The sequence below is a fragment of the Odontesthes bonariensis genome, chromosome 11 (genome assembly GCF_027942865.1).
Source record: "Odontesthes bonariensis isolate fOdoBon6 chromosome 11, fOdoBon6.hap1, whole genome shotgun sequence".
NCBI classification, from domain to species: Eukaryota; Metazoa; Chordata; class Actinopteri; order Atheriniformes; family Atherinopsidae; genus Odontesthes; species Odontesthes bonariensis.
In genome coordinates this window covers 5,337,805-5,356,427 of record NC_134516.1, presented here as the reverse complement: position 1 = coordinate 5,356,427, position 18,623 = coordinate 5,337,805, and the positions used below count along the sequence as shown (strand labels likewise).

Below are 18,623 nucleotides of genomic sequence, written 5' to 3'. Positions count from 1 at the left end.
CGCGGCGCTGCGGTATCGTTACGTCTAGGCTGTTTTGAAGTTTATTGGACATTGAAATGTCTGAAAGAAAGAAAGAAAAGTGTTATTTTTGTGACTTTTTGGAACTTTATTTTGAGCAAAGTCTAACCCATCGTGTCTCTCAGCATGCTGACGTCACTGCTGATGTGTGACAGCCGGCTAACGAGGCGTTGCCCCGGGAACAGGAGCGCGTGCGGCTCGCCTGTGTCTCTGACAGGTGCGCTCACTTTGGCTGCTTAAAATTGCACTATGACTTAGGCTGCGCTCCACTGTCTCCAACAAACGCTCGCTGTTCAGAAAGTAGAGGCGACCTCTGGGCTCAGAGGCAATTTGTAAGAAAAATGTGCGGCAGAGCTCAATGAGCGTGACTTTGTGTGAAAGAGGACACGTTTTCCTACATTTTAAGGGATCATTTCTTTCTGGCAGTTAAACTGTATGAAAGTTATAGTTTGAATAGTTGTTTGAAAAGCTAAACAGGTTGAAATTGATCAGCACGCGATTTGGCATCAGACTGAAGTGGGCGATGAGCTGTGGGTGAAGGTGGGACCCGCACACTGAAAGTGTAGCTACGGCTCACGCATAGATTAATGCTGCGCCAGTGAATTTTTGATCCTTGGCGGCGCTTGTGTGTGAGGGACAAGCACGAGGAAGGAAAAAACAAACCGAGCATAAGGAGAGAGCCCAGCCATGTGAGCGGTGAGATGCAAAGCACAGAGGAAATTCTAAAGAAAAAAAGAATCGAGGATAAAGTGTGCGAGAGGGAGTGCTGCATGGTGTATATCGCTGACATTGACGGGGCTGGATAATGGTAGCTTACTGTGGAAACTCCGGTGAGTGATATCAATGATATGTGAAGCTAATGGCTAGCAAGATCGTTTGCTAGCGTATTTAAAAAATAAAGTATTAAAAAAAAAAAAAAATGTTGCTTTATTTTTGTATCTTTTAAAGCAAAGAGAGGAAAAAAAGAAAAAGTTCGTTTGCTAGCAAGATCGTTTGCTAGCAAGAATGTTTGCTAGCAAGATCGTTTGCTAGCAAGAATGTTTGCTAGCAAGATCGTTTGCTAGCAAGATCGTTTGCTAGCAAGATCGTTTGCTAGCAAGATCGTCGGCAAGCGTTTAATTCATGATGTTATTTAGTAAAATGTATGCATTATTTCATATTGAAATTGTTGTTAAAATTGATTACATGTTAAAAGATGTTACTGTGTTACCTAGAGAATGCTCTAATTTTACAAGTTTACAGTTTGTGGACGTAAAGTTAAATCTGCCCTGAAGAAGAAGTTCCAGTGTGTGTTTGAGGGGATTCCTAAAGCAGGAAAGCCAACCCTTCTGAATCAGATCTACACAGAGCTCTACATCACAGAGGGAGGGACCGGAGAGGTCAATGATGAACATGAGGTCAGACAGATTGAAGCAGCATCCAGGAAAGCAGGCAGAGCAGAAACATCCATCAGACAAGAAGACATCTTTAAAGGCCCACCTGGAAGAGATGAACCAATCAGAACAGTGCTGACAAAGGGAGTGGCTGGCATTGGGAAAACAGTCTTAACACAGAAGTTCACTCTGGACTGGGCTGAAGGCAAAGCCAACCAGGACATCCACTTCATGTTTCCATTCACTTTCAGAGAGCTGAATGTGCTGAGAGAGAGAAAGTTCAGCTTGGTGGAACTTGTTCATCACTTCTTTACTGAGACCAAAGCAGCAGGAATCTGCAGCTTTGAACAGTTCCAGGTTGTGTTCATCTTTGACGGTCTGGATGAGTGTCGACTTCCTCTGGACTTCCACAGCAAGGAGCCCCTGACTGATGCTACAGAGCCCACCTCAGTGGATGTGCTGCTGACAAACCTCATCAGGGGGAAGCTGCTTCCCTCTGCTCGCCTCTGGATAACCACACGACCCGCAGCAGCCAATCAGATCCCTGCTGGCTGTGTCGGCATGGTGACAGAGGTCAGAGGGTTCACTGACCCTCAGAAGGAGGAGTACTTCAGGAAGAGATTCAGAGATTCAGAGCAGGCCAGCAGGATCATCTCCCACATCCAGACATCCCGAAGCCTCCACATCATGTGCCACATCCCGGTCTTCTGCTGGATCACTGCTACAGTTCTGGAGGATGTGTTGGACACCAGAGAGGGAGCAGAGCTGCCCAGCACCCTGACTGAGATGTACATCCACTTCCTGGTGGTTCAGGCCAAAGTGAAGAAGCTCAAGTACGATGTAAGAAGTGAGACAGATCCACACTGGAGTCCAGAGAGCAGGGAGATGATTGAGTCTCTGGGAAAACTGGCTTTTGAGCAGCTGCAGAAAGGAAACCTGATCTTCTATGAATCAGACCTGACAGAGTGTGGCATCGATATCTCAGCAGCCTCAGTGTACTCAGGAGTGTTCACACAGATCTTTAGAGAGGAGAGAGGGCTGTACCAGGAGAAGGTGTTCTGCTTCATCCATCTGAGTGTTCAGGAGTTTCTGGCTGCTCTTCATGTGCATCTGACCTTCATCAACTCTGGACTCAACCTGATGGGAGAACAAAAAACATCCTGGCTCTCTGAAACAAAAGAAGATGAATCAGCAGAGACTGACGTCTACATGAGTGCTGTTGACAAAGCATTACAGACTTCAGATGGACACCTGGACCTGTTCGTCCGCTTCCTCCTGGGTCTTTCAATGCAGGGCAATCAAAAGCTTCTACGTGGCCTGTTAAGACAGACAGAATGTAGCTCACAGACCAATCAGGAAACAGTTGATTACATCAAGGAGAAGATCAGTGAGAATCTGTCTGCAGAGAGAAGCATCAATCTGTTCCACTGTCTGAATGAACTGAATGATCGTTCTCTGGTGGAGGAGATCCAACAGGCCCTGAGTTCAGGAAGTCTCTCCACAGATAAACTGTCTCCTGCTCAGTGGTCAGCTCTGGTCTTCATCTTACTGTCATCAGGACAACATCTGGATGAGTTTGACCTGAAGAAATACTCTCCTTCAGAGGAGGCTCTTCTGAGGCTGCTGCCTATTATCAAAGCATCAAAGAGAGCTCTGTAAGTACATTGTTGGATTTCTTCATTATTATATAAGGACTTCATCATCTTTTCAAGAGAAAAAAAAGTAGGAAGTAGTAGTTTAGTATATTTTCTTTTTCTTCCAGTCTGAGTTTCTGTAACCTCTCAGAAAGAAGCTGTGCAGCTCTGTCCTCAGCCCTCAGCTCCCAGGCTTCAAGTCTGAAGGAACTGGACCTGAGTCACAACAGCCTGAAGGATTCAGGAGTGAAGCAGCTGTCTGCTGGACTGAAGAGTCCTTCTTGTTCACTGGAAACTCTCAGGTCAGAGTAATTAAGTTTCTTAAATATGATAAAAAGAAAAAAACGGCCATTATTTTATACAGAAAAAATCATCAAAGCTTTGACATAGTATAATGGGAATTTCTATATCTTCATTCAGTCTTGTTGTAATTCAAGTCAACTACCACATCATCAAACTAAGTGAGATTACATCATTGCCCAAACTAACAACTCTCCACCGTCATATAGATGCTTATCCTTTTGTATCACATAACAAATTTCAACCCCTTTTATATTTGACCCATAATTAAAATGCAGTTTGTTTTAGGTTGTGATCTAGTGGACAGGGTATGTGGCATAAGCATTGGTTTGGTCTATTTATCCTAATGGCTCTATTGTCTGGGGTTAAATGCTCCTGACAGGGTCTTCCACTTGAAATAGGCTTGGGTTATCCAGGGAAACATGATCTCTTAGACCCCCTAGTGACCCGGGTGATAAGGGCATTGTCATGAGTAAATCCAGAACAGAGAAACAGGGACCCACTGGTCCTATTGGTAGAGCATCTTTTGGCTAGGTTGACTGCAGAGTCTGCTCAGGCCCAGCCTTACATAGGAATTTCCGAGGGTGTTTTAGGTCCACTACCCACAATATACAGAAAATGAGTCTGTTGCAAATTCTCTAGGATTGCAGGTGGAGGTGGTAATGCTATTGGATCAGATTTTGGACTTCCTACGTCCTATGTACCCAAAATAGTGACGTCAAAGGCCATGAGGGCTCACCACTCTTAAGGTCCAGAGACGAGGTTTGATGCAATCCCTCTAAGGTTGCAGGTAACGTTCCAGCAGAGTTAGCAAAAGAGGTGTATGTATGTGCAGCAACCACTTTTCATCCCTATTGCGGCTAACCGTCCAAACCAATTTTACTCAGCTGTCACGGTAGGCTAAACACGGGAGATAACTGATGGCGCGCACTAAGATGTAACTTCTTGGTCTCTTGTTTCTTTTTTTTTCCATGTCATAACGTAGCATAATCCATCAAATATTATTCAGCGTATGCAAGGAACCAAAAAACATACATAGAAGACTTGAAATATGAGTCACTTACATTACATTACATTACATTACGGTCATTCTGCAGACGCTTTTATCCAAAGCGACTTACAATAAATGTGTTCCACATGGGTAGGCAAAAGAACTTCAGGTCACAAGAAATCACAAGTGCATTTCCTTCCAAAACCAAACAGCTAAGATCTTGACAAGTGCTAGAGTAAGTGCAGTAAGTTAGGTACCTAGACAAATGGGAAAAAGACAATTTAGGAAACAAATAAGTGCGTAGGAAGCTGGAACGAAACAGGAGATGTCCTAAGAGGGCGGATCAAGGCAGTGTTTCCTGAAGAGATGGGTTTTCAGCCTGCGGCCAAAGATGGGCAGCGACTCAGCTGTCCTGACATCATCCAGGAGATCGTTCCACCATCGGGGTGCCAGAACAGAGAAAAGCCATGACCGTGTCGATCGTGCGCAGGGACCCTTGATTGACGGGGCAGCCAGGCGCCTGGAGGCCGCAGAGCGAAGTGGTCGGGCGGGGGTGTAGGGCTCAACCACAGCCTGGAGGTATGAAGGAGCAGCGTCTGAAACTGGATGCTGCAGCTACAGGGAGCCAATGTAGAGAGTGGAGAAGGGGAGTGGTGTGGGAGAACTTGGGGAGGTTGAACACCAGACGAGCAGCAACTTTCTGAACCAGCTCCAGATGTCTGATGGCAGAAGCCGGCGCGCCAGCAAGGAGCGAGCTGCAGTAGTCCAGGCGGGAGATGACAAGAGCCTGGATGAGCACCTGCGCTGTCTTGTCGGTGAGGAAGGGGCGAATCTTCCAGATGTTGTAGAGGAGGAATCGGCAGGAACGGGTCACTGATGCCATTTTTGCCCAGAAAGACAGTCGGTCGTCCGGGGTCACACCCAGATTCCTCGCAGTCCGAGCTGACGTCACCACGGAGTCATCCATAGTGATGGCCAGGTCTCATACTGGCAGCCCTTCCCTGGGAGAAACACCATCTCCAGGTTGAGCTTAAGGTGGTGCATCGACATCCACCCCGAGATGTCTGCCAGGCATGCAGCAATGCCTCCACTTGGGTGTCATAAGGGAGAAAAGATAGAACCAGCTGGGTGTCATCTGCATAGCAGTGGTAGGAAAAGTTATGGGAGTGGATGATAGAACCAAGAGATGATGTGTAGAGGGAGAAAAGAAGAGGACCCAGGACCGAACCTTGGGGAACCCCAGTGGTGAGCCTACGTGGCTTCGACACAGACCCTCTCAGTGTTACCTGGTAGGAGCAATCTGTCAGGTAGGATGAGAACATGGACAGTGCAGAGCCAGAAACCCCCATTCCCTCCAGGGTAGAGAGATGGATGTGGTGGTTCACTGTGTCAGATGCTGCAGACAGGTCCAGGAGAATCAGGACAGAGGAGAGAGAGTTAGCTCCAGCAGTTTGGAGTGACTCAGTTACTGCTAGGAGGGCCGTCTCAGGTGAGGGGCCCACCTTGAACCCGGACTGGTGAGGGTCCAAAAGGTTGTTCTGGTGGAGGTAAGAGTTTTGGACAGAAAGGGTAGAAGGGATGTCGGTTATTCGTCCGGTCTGTAATTCTTGATCTCTGAAGGGTCATGAGCTGGTTTCTTTAGAGGAGTGACTCTGGCAGTCTTGAAAGCAGAAGGAAAAGAGCCTGATGTCAAAGACGTGTTAATGAGGTGGGTCAGGTAAGGAAGAAGATCAGGGGCAGCAGAATGAAGGAGAGGGGAAGGGACTGGGTCTCTATGAAGCATATTTCATAGCTGTTTGCGGTCAACAAAACATTTCACCCCCGAGCTCACCCCATTACTACATCCTCCAAGTCAGGTCATGCGCACAGGTAAGTAAAACTATTTGTAACCACAGAACACACACCTAGAGTGACACACCCATCACCAAAGCACCAACCAGGCGTGCACACCACAGCCACACCCACACATGGCCCCTACAATTCCACAACTTGGTCCATTTCAACGCTGGACTGAAGAAACTGAGCGACAAAGAGGGATCAGTTCCAACTCTCAGAGTTGAAAGAGCAGGGAAATGGAAGCATCTGAGAAATAATTCCTCCTGGTTTATTTATTGAGTTATTTTCTTCTTTAGCAGCTTAGCTAATGAAGGTGACGTAAACCAGCTTCTAAGGAGTTATTGCTGCTCCTTTAGCAGCAGCTAACGCTAACAGCTTAGCTAATGAAGATGATATACACCAACTTCTGAGGAGTTATTGCTGTTACTTTCTGAAAGATGAACATTATTGTTCCCACATTACTTTGTTAGCTGAAACTTTCTAGCTGAACAGTTCCGTTCTGTAACTCATCAACCTGCAGCTGTGTGGATAAGGTGTCTTTCCAATACAACACCGGTCCCCTACTAGCTCTCGGTGTGCTAACGCTACATTATCGGCATGTTTCTTATAAAGATGGAGGTCTCCCAGTACAACTGTTTAATGAGGTGAATATATCCAAAATGTTTAAACGCAGTAATTAATGGTACACATGCATTACTACGAGTTACGCTGTGTACATCTCCGGCTTGGTCCATCACTGTTGATGAGAAAGCATTGTTTGCTAGCATCTGCTGCTAGCGGAGGTCCAAAAATTCCTAAAGGAAATCCTTCTCCATGGCCTTGCCAAATTTCTCTCACACCCATGTTTTAGTTTCTGTAGCCACCGATGCTGTGGCCTTTCCGTACCAGTCGGCTGTTTTAGGTAAGCCCTGGGATGACCGTGCCCTAGAAGCCTCCTACTTTAGCTTTAAGGTTTCCCTCAACTGTTGCCCGTCAGCGCGTCCTCTCTCAGTACATGTAAAAAAAAATAGATAAATAGAATTAAAAAAAAATCCTAAAGGTGTGAGTTGAAGATCTTCCAGACAGGGGCTTCCACCAGACTTTCCCAGTTCACCCTCACTGCTTATTCGGGTTTACCAGGCAGTCTTCCCTGCCACCGGATCCAACTCACTATTAGATGGTGATCAGGTGAGATTTTCACCCCTGTGTTTAAGACAAACACCAGCAGGTCTAATGATACGACTATGAAATTGACATTTGACCTAAGATGCCCTTGTAGTAAGAACACTTATGGACCACCTTATGCTTGAACATGGTGTTTGTTATGGCCAATCCATGACTTGTACAGAAGTCCAAGAACAAAACAGCTCTCGGGTCAGATCTAGAACCATACCCCTCCAGTTCATTTCATCCATTCCCATATTGGTATTGAAGTCTCCCAGAGAAACAGTGGAATCCCCATTTGGTACCACCTCCAGGACTCCACCCAGGGACTTTAAGAAGGTGGGGTTCTCTGAAAAGGTCTTTATTTTTCGCTATTTGTCTGGCTCCTCCCTAAAACCAATTTGCCTAGGGAGACTATACAAGGCTCACGCCCATGACAAAACAGCTCTCGGGATCCACCATCATAAGGTGGTGCTTCCTCAGAGGCGTCATCCAAACCAAATTTAATTTTTAATGCTAATCTGGAAAAGTATTATGATTCAGAGTGAGGGCTGTGTTTATATGGTCAGCATTAAGTCAGTGTTAGTGTTGAACTTCACCAGTGCTGCACTTTGTTTCTGCTCCTGTTCATGGTTTTCACTGGCAGAATTCTTTGGCATAGCCATGGTAAGGGAAGCATCGGACATTAAAGCTGCAGTCTGCAGGATTTGTTGTTGTCATACGTAAAGTCCTAATTTTTGGCATTTTAAGAGTTTACATGATCTATCAGAACGCTTGAAGTTGAAAACGGTGACCTCCGTAGTCGCAAAATGCAAGAAATGCTTATTTTTTAACCGAAAAATAAAAAGTTATTCAACTTCCTGTCCCGCCCCATCAAAACACATGAGAACTCGTGCACGTATGCGCTTACACGACTCCTCATTCATCAACTCACCTGTCATTTGCGATCATGGAAGACACAGTAAGTAGACTAGCCCGTAATGAAGTTCAATAGTCTAGATAAATAAGCGTGGGGACGAGCCTACCTTGTATCGCGCGTGCACAATCGGTGATTGACAGGCAGCAGAGCCCAGCTCGTAACCTGATTGGTTACCTTTTAACGGTCCGGTCTGCAATTTTGTAAACAAACCTGCTGGCTTTGGAGGGACCTAGCGGGACATATAGGGGACCTAGAGAACTCATTTTTTTTGTATTGGGGTATTTAATGTACTACTTTCAGAATCCCCGGACAGTTCCAGGCATTATGCTTGAAAAAGAGTTGCAGACTGCAGCTTTAAGATCAGGTGGTTACATAACCTCTTCTTGCAAATCATGTTTTTTTGCACCATAGCAGAAACACCACTGATACTCGGAATGCTAATCAGCCTTACCAAGATGAGAGAACTGATTGATTTATTTTTCTCAGGTGGACTATTTGTAGTATTTCAGGGTCCCGTTTAGAAGTAATGGAACAACATAGGTTTTTCTTAGCCTCGAAACTGTACAAAGAGAGTTGGTGTACAAAGAGAGAAGAAAAAGCTGAGCCGTAAAGCAAAGGTTTTGATTAATCACCGGTTCTACATTTGCACATTCGCTTGGCTATTGAATAAGGGTATTGACACCAAGAGCAAGACTGCTAATTCTATAGATTGAAATAACTGTTGTCAGCAGGTTGACGGATCTTACTTGAAATTGGGTGTGAGGTTCAGAAATTCTAGAGTGTTTCTACTTTCCCTGCTGCTTCTCCATATTAGAGACATGCTAGTTGACCTGACAAAGGTGCCTTCTGGGCACTTTGCTTTAGAGGTCTACCAGGCACAGTCAGGTGGGTGGAGGCTCTGCCGATGACTTAAGAGTCAGAAGGATTATATCTTCCAGCTGAAGCAGCAGGGGATTCCTCAGGTGGACATCTAGGAATTTACTCCAAGAACTTGAGAGGTTTTGAGAATGAATTGTTTGGTGAGTTTATACTCATGTTGAGAGTCAACAACATTTTTATTGTAAATTGTGTCTTATTTGATTGTTACCTTTACAGGCTGAATGACTGTAAGCTCTCAGAGAGAAGCTGTGAAGCTCTGTCCTCAGTTCTGAGTTCTAAGTCCTCGAGTCTGATTCAGCTGGACCTCACTAACAATGACCTGCAGGATTCAGGAGCAACGCTTCTGTCTACAGGACTCGAGAGTCCTTGTTGTAAACTGAAAACTCTAAGGTCAGTATTGATCCAACGTTTTAGCCTTTAAGCTAATTTACTAAGCAGTTTACAATTCCTCTGAGAATATTTTACAATCTATTTTTTCTTGATTTTTCTCAACTTTTATCATGGGGATATGACATATTAGAGACCAGAAGTGGTTTCACACCAGATTTATTTTTTTACAGCCTGTCAGGCTGTCTGATCACAGAGGAAGGCTGTGCTTCTCTGGCTGAAGCTGTGACCTCCAACCCCAAATCCCATCTGAGAGAGCTGGACCTGAGCTACAACCATCCAGGAGCCTCAGGAGTGAAGCTGCTCACTGATCGGCTGGAAGATCCAAACTGCAAACTGGAAACTCTCAGGTTTGTCTGATAGAGGAGGAAGAGCTGGAAGCATTTACTTTGTTTGTTTCTCTGCTGTAATCTTTTTTCAGTGTGGCGCACCGCTTTAACCAATGAAACCGTTATCACACAGCTAATCCCACAGATCCAGAGTTCTCTTTGTAAGCACACAGTGATGCTGCACTGAGCCACCTCTCTTTGCTCTGTGGCATTACCAAAGTGCTAGCTTTGCACGGAGGTCTTTTTTGTGCCGATATTATGCAGCTGCTGTATAAAACGGGGGATGTGCTGGCATTTGACAATGTAAAAAAAGAATGGAAAGTGCTTGATTAACTCTGAAAAAATGTGATCTCATAAAATTCTTGGTTTGCATTTAGACATTGATGAATTGTTGGCATTTTAATTGCCAAATTTAGTAACAGTACAATTGATTTATTTAGTATTTAACTCGTTATTATCGCGTTAACTCTTTATTAAAAGGTGGTCTTTATTAAAAGACCACCTGGAGGCACTGGAGAGTGCTCCTGCAGGAGACTCCCTCGTCCTGCTGGGGGACTTCAATGCTCACGTGGGCAATGACAGTGAGACCTGGAAGGGCGTGATTGGGAGGAACGGCCCCCCCGATCTGAATCAGAGGGGTGTTTTGTTATTGGACTTCTGTGCTCGTCACGGACTGTCCATAACAAACACCATGTTCAGGCATAAGGGTGTCCATATGTGCACTTGGCACCAGGACACCCTGGGCCGCAGCTCGATGATCGACCTTGTGGTTGTATCGTCGGACTTGCGGCCGTCTGTCCTGAACACTCGGGTGAAGAGAGGGGCGGAGCTGTCAACTGATCACCACCTGGTGGTGAGTTGGCTCCACTGGTGGGGGAGGAAGCCGGTCAGACCTGGCAGGCCCAAACGTATGGTGAGGGTCTGTTGGGAATGTCTCCCCTGTCAGGAGGAGTTTCAACTCCCACCTCCAGCACAGTTTCAACCATGTCCCGTGGGAGGTGGGGGACATTGAGCCCGAATGGGCCATGTTCCGTGCCTCCATTGTTGAGGCGGCCTCACAGGCTTTTATTTTGTAAAAGTCTGCTGCTCACAGGCTTTTATTTTGTAAAAGTCTGTTGCTCACAGGCTTTTATTTTGTAAAAGTCTGTTGCTCACAGGCTTTTATTCAGTAAAAGTCTGCTGCTCACAGGCTTTTATTTTGTAAAAGTCTGCTGCTGTCTGCTGTGGAACAGGAAAAGAAAGTAATCGGCGGATCCACCAAACATGGAGAAGGGTACGGAACTTTTACTCGGCCATTTTCATGTTAAAGTTCTTCCAGACGGCGGAGTCGACAGAACCAAAGTCATCTGTAAACACTGCCAAGTTGAATTGTCTTCTCAGCGTAGTAGTTCCAGTCTAAAATATCACTTAAAGGCAAAACACACAACTGATAGCAGCAAGTCATTCAAGGAAACAGACAGTGGAGCGAGGCTTCTACATAAAAACTACAGAAAGATGCTGATGTTAAAAATGGATTTGCGCATCAAATGTTATGGCACTTTCATTCATATGGCAGCACATTTAAAATAAATAAATTAGATGAAATATTTTAATCGTTACCCAGCCATAGTATTTACTCTTACAGAGTTTGTTCATCATGCATTTTAACCGAGAGTCAACATAAACCTTTTGCCTTTTGTCACAGTCATCTCTGCTCCAGGAGAGACTGGATTAACAAAGAATGAAAACCACAGCTCAAAACTTTAGAGATGCTCCATTCCAGTGGATGTGTCCAGATGTTGGACTGTTCCTTTCTCAGTGTAGAACAGTGTGTGTGTGAGAGCCATGTAATGTTCATCTTTGATGCTGCTCTGACCCCCCTCCTGCTTTCAGGGTGGAGCCTGCTGGAGAACGATGGCTGACCCCAGGGCTGAGGAAGTGTGAGTGTGTTCTTCATCTGATTCATGACATCCAGCCATCGCCACACTGTCACATCACTCATTGATCAAAGTGAACAGATGATGGATCAATAACTGCAGCTGGACTGTGTTTGTTCTCTCCATCAGATTCCTGCAGACTCACAATCGACACAAACACAGTGGACAGAGTCCTGAAACTGTCTGACAGCAACAGGAAGGTGACACATGTGGAGGAGGTTCAGTCATATCCTGATCATCCAGACAGGTTTCATGGCTGGTGTCCTCAGCTGCTGTGTGGAAATGTTCTGACTGGCCGCTGTTACTGGGAGGTGGAGTGGAGAGGAGGAGTTAATATATCAGTGAGTTACAGAGGAATCAGCAGGAGAGGAGGAGGCAGAGACTGTGCGTTTGGATGGAACGATCAGTCCCGGAGTCTGTTCTGCTCTGATGGCGGTTACTTTGTCAACATGAAAGCATATTTCTGAAATGTGTGCTTGATACCCTGAACTATAAGTGGATGTCTGGGCTTTGCCATCAGTGCTGTAATTCAGGACTTTACCTTTAGAAGCCTCCTAAGGTGATGTTTGTTGTGATTTATAAATATGGTGTCAAAATAAAACTGAAGTGAATTTGCCTGAATTGTGCTTTTATTTGCACCGGAAATAGTTTTATCTCCACGCTGCAGCACGTCCGAATGAATAGAAGCCAAGTGTGTGTGTGAAAATAAAAGCTCCAGTGAAGAATATGAGCAAAATGACTGAAAACAGCTTTGAGCTGTAGTTCCTGTGGGTGAGTGATGCCACGAGCTGAGCTTCTGTAGCGTTTAAAGTAAGGCACGTCCCATCCACACGTGGCTGCTAAACAGGAGCGAGCATAAAGAAAGCCAAAGTGATCCGTTTTCATACTTAAGGTTTCAGTTTCATCCCATCTTTGGTTTGTGAAATGTGCATTTCTGAGTTGTGTTTCAACACTGTAAGCAGGTGGCATAGTTTAGCTTGGATCTTAATTAGACTGATTGTAATTTGAGCGGCAGGTAAGTTTGGTAAAATAAAGCCAAATATCAGCCTTTGTTGTAGAAATATGACTACTTTGCAAGGAAAGAAAAAGCAGGCGAATGAAAAGTTACTAAAGCAGGAGTTTTCCCTTGAAAAAGTCCATCTTTGGAGAATAAAACAACAGAGTTGTTAACAGAGTTTCTCCGAGTTTGGGGCTGGTTGGGTGCTTTTGAATGGATTATCCCATGTCGTTTTGTGTCTCTGCGAGAGGCCAAAAGACAGGTGATAATAATATTCTTCTCAGCACTGATGAGTTGTAATCGGGGCTCAAAATGAACACCAGCCAAATGCGGGTGAAAGTTATTTTTGGCTTGTATTAAAAAAAAAACTCATCGGCTTGGCCGATGATAAGTGAGGAACTTTACCATCTATTTGGCGGGAGGCGAAATGATTATGGGCAGTCTATGCGCGGGACGCGCGAGCGCAGTTTCTATGGGAACGCATCCGCCGAGGCTGCCGCACTAGGGGAGCGGGTCCCTCTTGGTTTGGAAATACGATAGACGCCGGTGTTCAGTCGATTTCTCCTGCTTGTCGAGAATTGCTACTTTGCCCATGCGCCGAGCTGATTTTCTGAGTTTCGTTTTCACGCCCATCATGTTTTGCTACCCTGCGTCTGATTATTTTCTCTTTTGGAAGACATGCAAAGTAATAAAACACTGATCGTATTAACAAGCAGTTAGCTTAACATGCACAAATGGGGTGTCTGTCATTCAGCATTTGATTTTTGTATTTGGGACACTTCTGTCTTTATTCAGGCGACTCTGCTCCATCATGGTGAATGAATGCATTGAGCCGGGGTCGAGCATTATTTGCCAGCGTGTTATTGGTACAAATACAGACGCAAACACTAAGAAAATGTGGCGATGGTTGGGACAGCCGGCCGTGAAGAGAAAAGATATGCCTGCCAAAGGAGGGGAGGAGGAGGATGATATTTTGAAAAAATTGGAATCCGGCATGGTGACAGTTTGCGCACACGCCGGCCCCACTTTGTGTGAAAAGGGGAAAATGGAACTGATTTAGACGGATCCGAAGACAGTTCAGAGAGCTCGGACGATGTTTAAGCATCTCACAGTATCCCCCTCATAATTAGTCTCTGCACATAGTGTTTAATTTTGTGCATTATCCGCAGCACTAAAACATGGTTAGAAAGTTGTTCAATATTTCCATTTTTGTAGATTCAGGGTTGACATGAATATAAATCAGTTTTAAAGTAATTTTTTGACGTACACAAAATGTGACCCTGAATAGTATGTGAGGGTTGAGGAGTAATGAAATGTTAAAATAAGTTTTGTATGTACATAAGTTTAATGATTGTCATTCTTTTAATTGGATATACATTCCCAATTTGACTGTAAAATGAATTTAAGCTTTTATTTAAGCCTTTAATTTAAGCTTTAGTCAATATATTGAAATGAGTGGGTCTCATCTCGTCTTTTTTGCAGGGAAAAATATGTGGCTAGTGGATATTCTGATTGGCTGGTAACTTGAGAAATTTACTGGCCACATTGGCTGGTGATGAAAAAAGTAAATATAGAGCCCTGGTTGTAATGATAATAATAAATAAAGTAAAGAAAGAAGAGACGCAGGTAACTACAGAAGAGACAGAGCTTCCTGCTTTACGTAGCAGAATTAGCTCCTGATGATAGAGACTCCTCCCCCTAAGACAGAGACTCCTCCCCCTAAGATAGAGACTCCTCCCCCTGAGGCAGAGACTCCTCCCACTAAGACAGAGACTCCTCCCCCTGAGGCAGAGACTCCTCCCCCTAAGAGACTCCTCCCCCTGAGGCAGAGACTCCTCCCACTGAGGCAGAGACTCCTCCCACTGAGGCAGAGACTCCTCCCACTAAGAGACTCCTCCCCCTAAGAGACTCCTCCCCCTAAGAGACCCCTCCCCCTAAGAGACTCCTCCCCCTAAGAGACTCCTCCCCCTGAGAGACTCCTCCCCCTGAGAGACTCCTCCCCCTGAGAGACTCCTCCCCCTAAGAGACTCCTCCCCCTGAGAGACTCCTCCCCCTAAGAGACTCCTCCCCCTAAGACAGAGACTCCTCCCCCTAAGACAGAGACTCCTCCCCCTAAGATAGATACTCCTCCCCCTAAGACAGAAACTCCTCCCCCTGAGGCAGAGACTCCTCCCCCTGAGGCGGAGACTCCTCCCCCTAAGAGACTCCTCCCCCTGAGGCAGAGACTCCTCCCCCTAAGAGACTCCTCCCCCTGAGGCAGAGACTCCTCCCCCTAAGAGACTCCTCCCTCTAAAACAGACACTCCTCCAACTAAGACAGAGACTCCTCCCCCTGAGGCAGAGACTCCTCCCCCTGAGGCAGAGACTCCTCCCACTGAGAGACTCCTCCCACTGAGAGACTCCTCCCCCTAAGATAGATACTCCTCCCCCTGAGGCAGAGGCTCCTCCCCCTAAGAGACACCTCCCCCTAAGATAGAGACTCCTCCCCCTGAGACAGAGACTCCTCCCCCTGAGAGACTCCTCCCCCTGAGACAGAGACTCCTCCCACTAAGAGACTCCTCCCCCTAAGACAGAGACTCCTCCCCCTGAGACAGAGACTCCTCCCCCTGAGGCAGAGACTCCTCCCACTAAGAGACTCCTCCCCCTAAGAGACTCCTCCCTCTAAAACAGAGACTCCTCCCCCTGAGGCAGAGACCCCTCCCCCTAAGAGACTCCTCCCCCTGAGGCAGAGACTCCTCCCCCTAAGAGACTCCTCCCTCTAAAAATGAGACTCCTCCCCCTGAGGCAGAGACTCCTCCCACTGAGGCAGAGACTCCTCCCCCTGAGAGACTCCTCCCCCTAAGAGACTCCTCCCCCTAAGAGACTCCTCCCTCTAAAACAGAGACTCCTCCCCCTGAGGCAGAGACTCCTCCCCCTGAGGCAGAGACTCCTCCCACTAAGACAGAGACTCCTCCCCCTGAGGCAGAGACTCCTCCCCCTAAGAGACTCCTCCCCCTGAGGCAGAGACTCCTCCCCTAATGACAGAGACTCCTCCCCCTAAGAGACTCCTCCCCCTGAGAGACTCCTCCCTCTAAGAGACTCCTCCCCCTAAGACAGAGACTCCTCCCCCTGAGGCAGAGACTCCTCCCCTAATGACAGAGACTCCTCCCCCTAAGAGACTCCTCCCCCTAAGAGACTCCTCCCACTGAGAGACTCCTCCCACTGAGGAAGAGACTCCTCCCCCTAAGACAGAGACTCCTCCCCCTGAGGCAGAGACTCCTCCCCCTGAGGCAGAGACTCCTCCCACTAAGAGACCCCTCCCCCTAAGAGACTCCTCCCCCTGAGAGACCCCTCCCCCTGAGAGACTCCTCCCCCTAAGAGACTCCTCCCCCTGAGAGACCCCTCCCCCTAAGAGACTCCTCCCCCTGAGAGACTCCTCCCCCTAAGAGACTCCTCCCCCTAAGAGACTCCTCCCTCTAAAACAGACACTCCTCCAACTAAGACAGAGACTCCTCCCCCTGAGGCAGAGACTCCTCCCACTGAGGCAGAGACTCCTCCCCCTGAGAGACTCCTCCCCCTAAGAGACTCCTCCCACTGAGAGACTCCTCCCCCTGAGGCAGAGACTCCTCCCACTGAGGCAGAGACTCCTCCCACTGAGGCAGAGACTCCTCCCACTAAAAGACTCCTCCCCCTGAGAGACTCCTCCCCCTAAGAGATTCCTCCCCCTAAGACAGAGACTCCTCCCCCTAAGACAGAGACTCCTCCCCCTAAGATAGATACTCCTCCCCCTGAGGCAGAGGCTCCTCCCCCTAAGAGACTCCTCCCCCTAAGACAGAGACTCCTCCCCCTGAGGCAGAGACTCCTCCCACTAAGAGACTCCTCCCCCTAAGAGACTCCTCCCTCTAAAACAGAGACTCCTCCCCCTGAGGCAGAGACTCCTCCCCCTAAGAGACTCCTCCCTCTAAAACAGACACTCCTCCAACTAAGACAGAGACTCCTCCCCCTGAGGCAGAGACTCCTCCCACTGAGGCAGAGACTCCTCCCCCTGAGAGACTCCTCCCCCTAAGAGACTCCTCCCCCTAAGAGACTCCTCCCCCTGAGAGACTCCTCCCCCTAAGAGACTCCTCCCCCTAAGACAGAGACTCCTCCCCCTAAGATAGATACTCCTCCCCCTGAGGCAGAGGCTCCTCCCCCTAAGAGACTCCTCCCCCTAAGACAGAGACTCCTCCCCCTGAGGCAGAGACTCCTCCCACTAAGAGACTCCTCCCCCTAAGAGACTCCTCCCCCTGAGGCAGAGACTCCTCCCCCTAAGAGACTCCTCCCTCTAAAACAGACACTCCTCCAACTAAGACAGAGACTCCTCCCCCTGAGGCAGAGACTCCTCCCACTGAGGCAGAGACTCCTCCCCCTAAGAGACTCCTCCCCCTAAGAGACTCCTCCCACTGAGGAAGAGACTCCTCCCCCTAAGACAGAGACTCCTCCCCCTGAGAGACTCCTCCCCCTAGGCAGAGACTCCTCCCACTAAGAGACTCCTCCCCCTAAGAGACTCCTCCCCCTGAGAGACTCCTCCCCCTAAGAGACTCCTCCCCCTAAGACAGAGACTCCTCCCCCTAAGATAGATACTCCTCCCCCTGAGGCAGAGGCTCCTCCCCCTAAGAGACTCCTCCCCCTAAGACAGAGACTCCTCCCCCTGAGGCAGAGACTCCTCCCCCTGAGGCGGAGACTCCTCCCCCTAAGAGACTCCTCCCCCTGAGGCAGAGACTCCTCCCCCTAAGAGACTCCTCCCTCTAAAACAGAGACTCCTCCCCCTGAGGCAGAGACTCCTCCCCCTGAGGCAGAGACTCCTCCCACTGAGAGACTCCTCCCACTGAGAGACACCTCCCCCTGAGATAGAGACTCCTCCCCCTGAGACAGAGACTCCTCCCCCTGAGAGACTCCTCCCCCTGAGACAGAGACTCCTCCCACTAAGAGACTCCTCCCCCTAAGACAGAGACTCCTCCCCCTGAGAGACTCCTCCCCCTGAGACAGAGACTCCTCCCCCTGAGGCAGAGACTCCTCCCACTAAGAGACTCCTCCCCCTAAGAGACTCCTCCCTCTAAAACAGAGACTCCTCCCCCTGAGGCAGAGACTCCTCCCACTGAGGCAGAGACTCCTCCCCCTGAGAGACTCCTCCCCCTAAGAGACTCCTCCCCCTAAGAGACTCCTCCCTCTAAAACAGAGACTCCTCCCCCTAAGACAGAGACTCCTCCCCCTGAGGCAGAGACTCCTCCCACTGAGGCAGAGACTCCTCCCCCTGAGAGACTCCTCCCCCTAAGAGACTCCTCCCACTGAGAGACACCTCCCCCTGAGATAGAGACTCCTCCCCCTGAGACAGAGACTCCTCCCCCTGAGAGACTCCTCCCCCTGAGACAGAGACTCCTCCCACTAAGAGACTCCTCCCCCTAAGACAGAGACTCCTCCCCCTGAGAGACTCCTCCCCCTGAGGCAGAGACTCCTCCCCCTAAGAGACTCCTCCCTCTAAAACAGACACTCCTCCAACTAAGACAGAGACTCCTCCCCCTGAGGCAGAGACTCCTCCCCCTAAGAGACTCCTCCCTCTAAAACAGAGACTCCTCCCCCTGAGGCAGAGACTCCTCCCCCTGAGGCAGAGACTCCTCCCACTAAGAGACTCCTCCCCCTAAGAGACTCCTCCCTCTAAAACAGAGACTCCTCCCCCTGAGGCAGAGACCCCTCCCCCTAAGAGACTCCTCCCCCTGAGGCAGAGACTCCTCCCCCTAAGAGACTCCTCCCTCTAAAAATGAGACTCCTCCCCCTGAGGCAGAGACTCCTCCCACTGAGGAAGAGACTCCTCCCCCTGAGAGACTCCTCCCCCTAAGAGACTCCTCCCCCTAAGAGACTCCTCCCTCTAAAACAGAGACTCCTC

At 48.2% G+C, this 18,623-nt stretch overlaps 1 protein-coding gene across 1 annotated transcript; it reads left to right on the top strand.

The window, feature by feature from the left end:
• The first annotated feature begins 144 nt into the window (after nucleotides 1–144).
• On the top strand, nucleotides 145–12,341 carry LOC142391169 (NLR family CARD domain-containing protein 3-like). Its single transcript, XM_075476946.1, has 7 exons — nucleotides 145–235; nucleotides 1,261–3,046; nucleotides 3,154–3,327; nucleotides 9,310–9,483; nucleotides 9,654–9,830; nucleotides 11,682–11,728; nucleotides 11,855–12,341. The coding sequence occupies exons 1-7, from the start codon at nucleotides 145–147 to the stop codon at nucleotides 12,190–12,192; spliced, it is 2,787 nt and encodes a 928-aa protein (XP_075333061.1). The 3' UTR covers nucleotides 12,193–12,341.
• The last annotated feature ends 6,282 nt before the right edge of the window (nucleotides 12,342–18,623 follow it).